At 46.4% G+C, this 10,857-nt stretch overlaps 1 protein-coding gene across 1 annotated transcript; it reads left to right on the top strand.

Moving 5' to 3' along the window:
* Positions 1-1,811: 1,811 nt before the first annotated feature.
* On the top strand, positions 1,812-6,987 carry neflb (neurofilament light chain b). Its single transcript, XM_048244227.1, has 4 exons — positions 1,812-2,939; positions 3,336-3,460; positions 3,758-4,164; positions 6,292-6,987. The coding sequence occupies exons 1-4, from the start codon at positions 1,935-1,937 to the stop codon at positions 6,474-6,476; spliced, it is 1,722 nt and encodes a 573-aa protein (XP_048100184.1). The 5' UTR covers positions 1,812-1,934; the 3' UTR covers positions 6,477-6,987.
* The last annotated feature ends 3,870 nt before the right edge of the window (positions 6,988-10,857 follow it).

Raw genomic sequence — 10,857 nt, 5'->3', positions numbered from 1 at the left:
TTTCTCTCTATGCAGTTGCTCGAGCGCGGAGCGGAGTTCGCTGAGCTCTTGGTCGAAAGCATCACTAAGTTGCGACTGAGTGAACTTTTTCTGCCGGAGTTCTTGGATTTCAGTCTCCAGCAGGTTGTTTTGTTCTTCCAGATACCGGACTTTATCGATATAACTGGAGAATCGGTCATTCAACCCTTGAAGTTGTTCCTTCTCGTTGTTGCGCGTGTGGTCACCGTTGAATGCGGATGAGAGTTCCAGGTTGTCTGGCGCGGTCGTGTACGCCCTGCTGGCTGGCATCTTGGTAGTTCTTTTGTAGGAGATGGACATGGACCCCGGATTTCTCTGAGACCAGGAGTGTGATCTTAGGCTGGCGGGTGGGGATGAGCGGATGCTCCGAGTCTCGAGCATTCTCCTGCGGGATGGAGCCCCGATGACATCCATTGTGCAGCCCCGGTGTGCGTGCTCTGCGGAGATGGTGCGTCTGTCGGTGCGTCCTGACCAGATGTCGAGTGTGAGAATGCGGTGAGTGTGGGGAGATGCAGTGGACTGCTGCCCCGCTGTATTTATAGAGCCGCAGCTGCGTGTCTACATAAATCAATACAGTGATGAAGGGGAGGTTTTTTCAGGTTGGAGAGGCGATAAAGACAATTCCTGATGGTTGCCTGTTAATGTGCGAATGGGAAACTACTTTAGGCACCTACGAGAATGGAAGTAACTTAGTAACCTCAAATGTCACCCTTTCAACTCTTAAAAATGTGTATTTTATCAGGCAGAATGAAAAATGATGACACACTGATGTATGTATTGTATGATGTATGATGTACCTATTAATGAACCATAAACATAGTAAATCTGACCTGTAGCCTATCCTAGAAATACATTTATGTGCGTCCTGGATGTTAGTTAAGCAGTGCAAAGCAGTTCAGCAGTGATGATATTATAATGTTGGGGTTCAGGTGTGAGTTGTGGCTGCGGGAGGCTATGTTAGGGTTCAGGTGTTGGTTGAGTGGCTGACATGAGCCTTTATTGGTTAGGTTCAGGTTTGGGTCTGAATTTGACTCTGGGGTTCAGTTTGGTGCCAGGTTAGGGTCGTTTCAGCTCCACTGAGGTGAATGAGCTAACCTTTGAAGAGGAAACACCCTGAATTCTGTTCCCATGGAAACCGCAAGCTCATGTGCTTATGGCTGTGTGTGTGTGTTTGTGAGTGTCAGTGTGTGGGTGTGGTGTCAGGAAGTATTCAGTGGGGAAGCAGAGTCAATACAGGTGGCAGCACCTGCTGAGTCAGACCCACAAGGGGACAAGACTCATGAGGTCACACACACACACACACACACACACACACACACACACACACACACACACACACACTCCTACTAAACACACACACATACTTACTAAACACGCAAAAGACGCAAAGCCAGGGGGTCATACTCACACACACACATAGACACACACACACACACACACATTTGCTGAACACACACATGCACAACTAGATGCTGACAAAATGCAGGATGCACACACAGAGGTGAGAGGAGATGGAGGGAGAGAGAGTGAGCAGCCAGTGAGCCATCAGCGCAGGACAGCGCATTACTCAAACTCTCCTCCAAGTCCAAATGCTCCTTCTCTGTACTCACTGACCTCTCCCTCCCTCCTCCCTCTCTCCACCCCCTCTCTCACTCTCTTCCCCTCCCTCTGTCTCTCCCTCTCCCTCCCTCCCTCCCTCCCCTCTGGCTGGTCTCCTGATGATGATAAGAGTCTGTAAAGACCCCTCCCTGCGTCAGTCTCCTCCCAACTGCAGCTATAAAAGGGACCTGCACTGCAGCTCTGAAGGCACAGACCCCCTCAACATCTGTGTGTGTTCATCTCTCTCTGCTCTTTTCTCCCTTTCTGGTGTCAGTCATCTCTCTGGTCTCCCGCACGGCTGATCTCCCGACGCTGTCATGGCTTCTTTGGGCTTCGACCCCTTCTTCCCCTCCTCCCACCGCCGCAGGGTGGTGCTGCGCAGCAGCGGTGGCAGCGGTGGCTACGGGGGTCCGTCTCGCTCCCGCTCCGTCTTCACCTCCTACTCCACCCCCCACTACGCGCTGACCGCGTCGTCGGGCCGCGAGCTGGACCTGGGCCAGGCGGCGCAGGTGAGCTCGGAGCTGAAGGCCGTGCGCACGGCCGAGAAGGCGCAGCTGCAGGAGCTGAACGACCGCTTCGCCGGCTTCATCGAGCGCGTGCACCACCTGGAGCTGCAGAACCGCGCGCTGGAGGCCCAGCTGCAGGCGCTCCGACAGCGCCATGGTGAGCCCACCTGCCTGCGCTCCATCTACGAGCAGGAGGTGCGTGCGCTGCGCGCGGCCGTGGAGCAGGCGCGGGAGGAGCGTCAGGCCGCGCAGGAGCGCCGTCGGCAGCTGGAGGAGGCCCTGAGGGCGCTGCAGGGCCGCTACGAGGACGAGGTTCTGACGCGCCAGGAGTCCGAGTGCCGGCTGGTGGAGGCGCGTAAGGGGGCGGAGGAGGCGGCGCTGGGCCGAGCCGAGGAGGAGAAGCGTCTGGACATGCTGCTGGACGAGATGGCCTTCCTCAAGCGGCTGCACGAGGGCGAGATCACCGAGCTGCAGGCCCAGCTCCGCTACAGCTCCCAGGTCTCCGTGGAGACAGAGGTGGCCAAGCCGGACCTGTCGGTCGCGCTGCGTGACATCAGGGGCCAGTACGAACGCCTGGCGCAGCAGAACATGCAGTCCGCCGAGGAGTGGTTCCGCTCAAAGGTCAGCACTATGGCCGAGACCACGGCCCGCCACTCCGATGACATCCGTCTGGCCCGCGATGAGGCGGGAGAGTTCCGACGCCTGCTGAAAGCCCGCGACCTGGAGATTCAGGCGTGCCAGAGCCTCAACCACGCACTGGAGCAGCAGCTCCTGGAGGCCGAGGACAGACAGAGCGCCGAGGTCACCAACATGCAGGTAAGAACAGACAAGGACATGCTAGCATGCAGATATGAACCGCCAGAGACATGAAGTAAGTATGTAGCATGTATTTATCATTTCCTAATGTGCAGCCAGGAAGTGGTAAATACTGTAGATGCAGATAAGGATCACTGCAGACATGTCAACTTGCAGGTAGGGACCACTGGAACCACATGATGACTATGATAGACATGCCAGTGTATGTGTGTGCGTGCGCCTGTATGTGTGTGTGTGCGTGTGTGTGTGATATTGGGGGACTTCAGAGGTCAGCTCAGTGCAGGACGAGTTCTCCATCTTGTTACTTTATCTCTCTGTTTTGTCATATTTCCATCTGTCCATCTTTCTCTCCTTCTCCATCTCTGTCCATCCTCGTCCCCTCTGTGTCCCCACCAGGACGTGATTGCCCAGCTGGAAGATGAGCTGAGGAGCATGAAGAACGAGATGGCACGCTACCTGAAGGAATATCAGGACCTGCTCAACGTCAAGATGGCTCTGGACATTGAGATCGCCGCCTACAGGTCAGTCATGCGCAACACAGCAGTCCCATACAGGGTGGTAAACACCAGTGCAAGGTCCATCAGGTCAGAATCTCTTTGTGTTTAGTAGAGTTTCTGAAAACAACCAATGAAAAACTCACAAGCTCTGTGAAGTCTATGAAAATGTTCCATAGTATTCTAAAACTCTTCTCTCCCTCTGTCCTTCTATCTTGTTCTCTCTCCCTCTCTTCTCTCCCTCTCTCTTTCTCCCTCTCTCTTTCTCTCCTACACACACTCTTTCTCTCTCTCTCTCTTTCTCCCTCTCTCTCTGTCCCACAGGAAGCTGCTGGAGGGGGAGGAGACACGCTTCAATGTGGGTGGAGTCGGGGGCATGTCCAGCGTCTTCTCACACACCATCTCATCCACACCCTCCTTTGGCCGGCCCGTCTTCTCCGTGCAGGCCAGCCTGAGCTCTGGCGCCCCCTACCTGCTGGGAACGCGCCTCCTCAGCTCCTCTCTCTTCAGCGACGACCTGATAACCTCCAGCCGGGCTCAACAGGCTGAGGCCAGCCCAGCGAAGGAGGAGGAGGAGGAGGAGGAGAAGGAGGAAGAGGAAGAAGAGGAGAAGGAGGAGGAAGAGGAGGGAGGAAATGAGGGAGAAGGTGATGAAGACAAAAAAGAGGAAGAGGAGGAAGAGGGAGAGGGTGAGGAAGAGGCACAGGAAGTGAAGGAGGGAGAAGGAGAGGGTGAGTGACAAAATCTCATGTGCATCACACGAGTGATCCTCTCATACCACAGACATCATCTACGAGTGTTATATTTACAGATCTCATATAGTCATCTATGAGCAGGGTTGGGTAGTAACGGATTACATGTAATCTGGATTACGTAATCAGATTACAAAAATCAAGTAACTATAATCAGCCCAGATTACAATAAAAAAATTGTGTAATCAGATTACAGTTACATTGTTGGGGATTACCTGATTACATTTTATCATGCAAACAATGCAACTTTTTTATGATAGCCTAGCTATCTTTTAATTTGACAAGTCTTTCACTTTTTAGACTTTTTTAAGATATAGTTAAGAACAAAAATATTTATACCCCTGGCAAATATTGATTTTCTCTTGACCAATATGTCTGTTCTTACTTAAAGGAACCATATGTAAGATTGTGGCCAAAACTGGTACTGCAATCACTTTTAAATTACTGTAGAGCAGTGTATCCCCTCCCCCCTGACTCGAGGTTGCCAACCCGGATGCCGAAACACTACTGACTTCGTGATTAGTAGATAGGTAGAGGGTGGCGCATCAGGCCAAAACACAACATGACATGACAAAACACATCAACATCAGTTGAGGGCTGCAACATCATTTTAAAAATGACAATATCCTGGCTGGACTACTGTTGTCAGTGATATAAGTATTTGAAATGAACATGATTTCTTAATGTCTAGTGACATATCAGGGCCATTTTATGATTAATTTATGATTAATACATTTCTTACATATGGTTCCTTTAAAATTACACTTGCACATGCCAAAAGGTAACAAGACAATGTGGTAAAAACATGGAATAACATGGAATGTTTTTATCTTTTTTAACATTTTTATGAAAAATTGCTTGTTCAAAATGATTTATACCCTTTTTAAACAATCACTGGAAACATCTATTTTTACCACCACAGCTCTCAAAATGGTTCATAATACCCACCAAGCCTCTTCATGTCTCCACAATGATTGTAGACTGCACCTTTTTAGCAGCAATCTGGTTTCTGAGGCAGGAACAATTATTTGCCATCACTTTGGCCTTGTGCTCACTTTTTTGACATATTGAGGTTCGCTCTAAAATGTTGATATTGTTCTCTGTTAACCATTCCTTGCCTTGTTTGGCTGTATGTTTTGGATCATTGTGTGGCTTAACATTCAAATGCTGCCTTTTGGGGCAGCCATGGCCTACTGGTTAGGGCTTCGGCTTTTGGGCTTGCCGGTTCGACTTCACTAATTCACGGATTGGGGTAAATGCAGAGACCAAATGTCCCTCACGGGATCAAAAGATATACTCACTACTAACTTACAGTACATACTATTGGGGCAGGTCTCTCGGCACACTGCCTGATCTTTTCCTCCTAATCTTAATGTAGCCTCTTGTTTTAGTGTTACTGTTTACTTTGAGAAAGTCACCAGGCCCCCCTGGTTGAAAAACATCCCAAAATAATAATTTTCTCACCCCCACAATTGAAATGGTGTCATTTGGGTTTAATGCTTCCCTTTTTTATGCCAATCTCAGGCCATGTTCCTGGGTCAAAAAAAGCGAAAGCTAAATTCTTTGTCCAGGTGTGCCTTTATAAAGGTTAAGCTGAGTTGTGCATGTTTAGAGAAGAGTGGAGAAAAAGAGAATAAGACTTCTTTCATCAATTCTGTGGTGGTGTCTTTTACTTAATGGGCATATTTATTGAAGTAATCTAAAAGTAATCCTAAAGTAATCAGATTATGTTACATGTTTTTGGTAATCCAACTGATTACGTTACTGATTACAAAAATTACCATGTAATTTGTAGTCAGTAATGGATTACATTTCAAAGTAATCTGACCCAACCCCGTCTATGAGTGCTTTATTCACATATCTCATACACTGATCTATGACCTCATACATTAAACATGTAATTAGACCTCATACATTAAACATGTAAATTCCCTCACAGCACCAAAAGTCTCATCATGTGCTGTGTTTATATTTATGAGTGAACAAACAAACAAATATCATCATGAGACCCCATCCATGTTAAGTCTGAGAGTTCCATGAGATGATATGACATGGAATGACTGGGTTTAAAGCACTTTGTGTTTCTTTCCCCAACAGAGGACGCAGGTGGTGAGGAAGAGGAGGCAGGAGAAGAGGAGGAAGATGCTGAAGGAGGAGAAGAGGGAGAGAAGGAGGGAGGAGAGGAGGAAGAGGGAGGAGATGAAGAAGAGGAGGAGGAGAAAGGAGAGGACAAGAAGAGTCCAGAGGAGGAGAAGAAGAGTGAAGCAGAAACTAAACCAAAGAAAAAGTAGACCAGATGCATCCAGACCCACGGTGCTAAGTGACTTTAATGAATGGCATCTCAACACATCTCTCCTAAACACTCGCGTGCACACACACACACACACATGCACACAAAAATACACACACATACACACACACACACTCACAGACACACACACACACTGCTGTCATCATTATGAATGTCCAACTCCAAATGCAAACCAACATTGTGGCTGTAAGCAAGAACCCTACCAGGAGCTAGTGCTGAGTGTATGCATGGACCTCCAGTGTGTGTTTGTGTGTGATGGTTTCATTTGTCTACGCAACAACTGTTAGCTGTGAGTAAGAGTGTGACTGCTTGTTCTGTGTGTAAAGAGGCTGAGCAATCCCCCAGGCAATGCAGTTAGCTTACGAGTTTGGAGCCAAAACCTGCCTGTAACCTTAACACAAGTGTGCTTAAAACATGATCCAAATGCCTTAGAATCCTTCAGAGAGGGACCATGATGATGTACAAATAAAGTCTTAAACTGCTTCACTTCACTTTGGTCCAAGTGTCAATATGAATGAATGAAGTGAGTCAGTTCACTAGTTCGTCCATTGAATTGCTTTACACTGAGTACTGAGAATAAGCATATTTTGCTTGGAAGCAGGCCGTGGTCGTGGGATTGCAATAATGGAGTTCACATGCTAGTGATGTCTGCTGACACCCCCTATAGATAAGGGGTAATATGAGCTGACATCCCCTATAGATAAGGGGTAATATGAGCTGATATCCCCTATATATAAGGGGTAATATGCCTATAGATAAGGGGTAATATGAGCTGATATCCCCTATAGATAAGGGGTAATATGAGCTGATATCCCCTATAGATAAGGGGTGATATGAGCTGATATCCCCTATATATAAGGGGTAATATGCCTATAGATAAGGGGTAATATGAGCTGATATCCCCTATAGATAAGGGGTAATATGAGCTGATATCCCCTATAGATAAGGGGTAATATGAGCTGATATCCCCTATATATAAGGGGTAATATGCCTATAGATAAGGGGTAATATGAGCTGATATCCCCTATAGATAAGGGGTAATATGAGCTTCGAGCTAATAGGGAAATGGAGAAAGGGAGATGGCTTTGCAACTCCAGAGCTTGATGTAGTGAGCAGGTAAGGAGGGTTTAATGATCTCCTACAAATGGAAGTTGGGTGAGTGATGGCTGTCAATCAAACCTAAGGGCTCCTCCTGAACTTTGTATGTAAAACATAATTTGGTGTTATGGCATGTGACTCTCAAGGCTAAACACTGACATTACTTCAAAGATAAACTGGTTGCCTCAAAAAGCTAAACTTAAAAAGACAAATTATAAAGACCAAAGACCATATTTGTAAAAGAATAGCTGTTTGAATAGCTTATTTGGGTTGGCTAATGTACATTATGAATAAGCCCATATAACAATATAAAGTTGGTTAGTTAGCAGGCTAATTATGCTAACATTGAATGTTAGCTACCAGGCAAGTTTGTTGTCAACATCAGGAAATTGAGGGCGAATTAGTTTGATGGAACTGTGTTCAGCTGAATCTCATCTGATTTTAAAATGAATGTGTAATGTGTAACTGCTAGTGATTTCTCCCATTGACTCCCACTGCGTGCTGTTAAAATCTCCTGGAACCTAGAGCGAACAAGAGCACGCAAGCCAGACCGGACTTCAAATCGCGTGTGCATCTGAGTTTAACATGCACACAACGGATAGGGAGAGAGAGGGGAGTGGTGCGTGTGTGCCTGAAGCGCATCCAAGACAGAGAGCATCCTGGTCTGTTTTGCTAAATCAACCAATCAGTTTTCAGTGTAGGAAGGCTTATATCTCTTATTAACTTAATTAATCAGTCAGTGTATCTAGGAACAGGAGCGTTATGGCAGAGTCAGTGCCCCTCAAAAAGGAACATTTAAGACCCATTTCACATCAGACTACACAAAAGTGTACCCAATTGTTTCATAAGAGTAGAACATAAGTCTTGCACACTGCACTGTTTGTAACAGTGACTTTAGCATTGCTCACGGCGGGTTAAATGATTGCAAATGACTTGTTGAGGTGAGTTTAACAAGTGTAATTTCATTTGCATATTACTCAGGCCTATACTAGATGGCTAGTTGCCAAGGCTACATGAAAAGGCCAAACTACCAAAATCTAAATATTTTACTATCACAATTTCTATCAATAGGCCTTCCTTATTTGGTGTACTGACTAGACATTATCGAACAAACATCTGAATTTCAGTATCTAAGTAGGTTAGGTTGGGATGTCTGCTATACATTGTTGACATTACTGTTAAAATGCACTTCCAGTATAGTGAGTATTGGCAAAACCGGTTATCATTTTTATGTTGAGGCGGTGGGGGTGTTGTTGGCAGCTGCTGAAAAGTAACTTGTAATCTAAAAGTGTGAATGATGTGTGTGTGTGTGTGTGTGCGCATATGTATAAGGCTGGTTTGCTGTTGGGCCAGGAGGAGAGAAGCTGGAACATAGAGAGGGAGGGTTTTCAGGAGAGGAGTTGTAATTATTCTATTAATGATAAGTATAATAATAGGAATAACTGATTGCCTGGTTGATTGCCTGACTGATTGCCAACCTGGGCACCCATTAATGGCCACAGTTCCACCCAGCCCCTGCAGTTATACTGCGACGAGCTGACAGAGGGAGGACTCGTGCCACCCATCGCCTCAGGCCCCAGCATATGCACACATCCCCCACTACCACGACCAACCACACCTCGCCCCCAGACCTTCACCCAACACGCCACTCTTGACCTAAATATGTACAGTATGTGAATGGCTAGGTTGAGGGTCTATCTAGAATGTAGCATTAAAAAAGTGGGCATGCATGGTGAATATCTGTCAGGATTTCCCCATGCACACCACACTTACCCTGTGTAAGATGTATGCCTCAACAATGTGTGCATTAAAATAAGTGAGGCATGCAGATAGACACCTGATGAGGCATCTACCTGCACTCCACTCTTACCCTAGCCTGTTTTGTAGTTTTGTTTATGTATGTCACCTAACATGTAGTGCGATTAAAGAGAGTAAAGCGTGCTGTGTGCTTCCAGGACAAGGCGTGTGCATGCGTATGAGGAGGGTGCACACCGGGGCCCAGGGCCAATAGATAACCCACAGGACCCAACCAATGCCAAAACCACACAGACCCCGCCAGGACCGAGTCTCCCAAGCCATCCAATGGGGCCCCGGCAGAATAACGATGGGAGAGGCAGAGAGAAAGAGTGAAATTAGTAAAGTTATCAGAGAATGTAAATAAAAGGGGGAGGGAAAGAAGGATGCTATTTATATTACTACTAATAATAATAATAATAATAATAATAACAATAATAGTTCCAGCTACCCTCCCCTGCCTAGTGTTCGATGATATGTGTATCTGTTGATGAAGTGTGTTATGATCGTTAACTTAGTTACTTTTAAAATCAAGTAATCAGTAAAGTAACTAAGTTACTTTTTAAAGGAGTAATCAGTAATCAGATTACTTTTTCAAGGTAACTGTGGCAACACTGTAAGTGACATAAAATGTTTTAGCCTAAAAAACGTGTGGCATCGCTTAGAGCACAAAGTGTCCTTTAAATTAACTACAAAGGGCCTTAAAATTGTCATCTATCAACAGTTCAAATCCCCATTACTTGTTGGGGCAGTAGGCCTACGGCTGAACCTGTGCCGGAGGGTTGTTCAAACCCACCAAACCAGGCCCTGAGCAAGGACAAACCATCGGACTGGTAATCAACCGGGGCAAATGCCCGGTGGGCGGTGACCTCTCGGGATTAAAAAAAAAAAAAAAAAAAAAAAAAGTTATTTAGCCTATTTGCGGCCCGTCATGTAGACCTAGGCCTAGCCTATAAATGCAGTTGCATCCATTTGGATTGGTGGGTGACAGGTCAATCATTTTAGCCTCTTCATGACAGGTTCAGTGTGTGTTACGATCGCGCCCCCCTGCCCCACCCCTCAAGTGGATTTGTCCAAGCAGCCGCTTGGTTTGTGGGGAAATATAGATTAGTCCATGCTGGTAGCCTAGGCTCTATAAATGCCCTCCGCTGGCTGGTGTTCACATCATCGCAGTTTAACCGTAAACAGCAATCAGAGGTGTCTAGTTTTATTCCATAAATATATTGTTTTTATAGACGTTAGTTGCACGCGCTACCAAGAGCTTCCATTTACTGCACCATGTAGGCTACTGTAGTGCGGTTTGTCTGTCAACATAAAAAAAACTCCGGGTAGCCTACAATTTTCGCACAATTTGGTGGAAAAGTGTAGCACAGGTTAAAGAAAACCTATTCATGTTTGGACTCAAAAGGAACTTCAAAGTATTTCCCATATAGTAGCCTTTTAGCTCACAACGACAGTGAAAGTGAAAC

This window comes from Alosa alosa, chromosome 5 (assembly GCF_017589495.1).
Source record: "Alosa alosa isolate M-15738 ecotype Scorff River chromosome 5, AALO_Geno_1.1, whole genome shotgun sequence".
NCBI lineage: Eukaryota > Metazoa > Chordata > Actinopteri > Clupeiformes > Clupeidae > Alosa > Alosa alosa.
The sequence above is the reverse complement of the archived record's forward strand: the minus strand, read 5'-3'. Positions and strand labels throughout refer to the sequence as shown.

Excerpts from the sequence above, each read along its gene's own strand:
- neflb (XM_048244227.1), top strand. The coding sequence starts at position 1,935 with ATGGCTTCTTTGGGCTTCGACCCCTTCTTCCCCTCCTCCCACCGCCGC. Across the intron at positions 3,461-3,757 it reads ATTGAGATCGCCGCCTACAG|GAAGCTGCTGGAGGGGGAGG; the intron begins GTCAGTCATGCG and ends TCTGTCCCACAG. Across the intron at positions 4,165-6,291 it reads GAAGGAGGGAGAAGGAGAGG|GTGGTGAGGAAGAGGAGGCA; the intron begins GTGAGTGACAAA and ends CAGAGGACGCAG.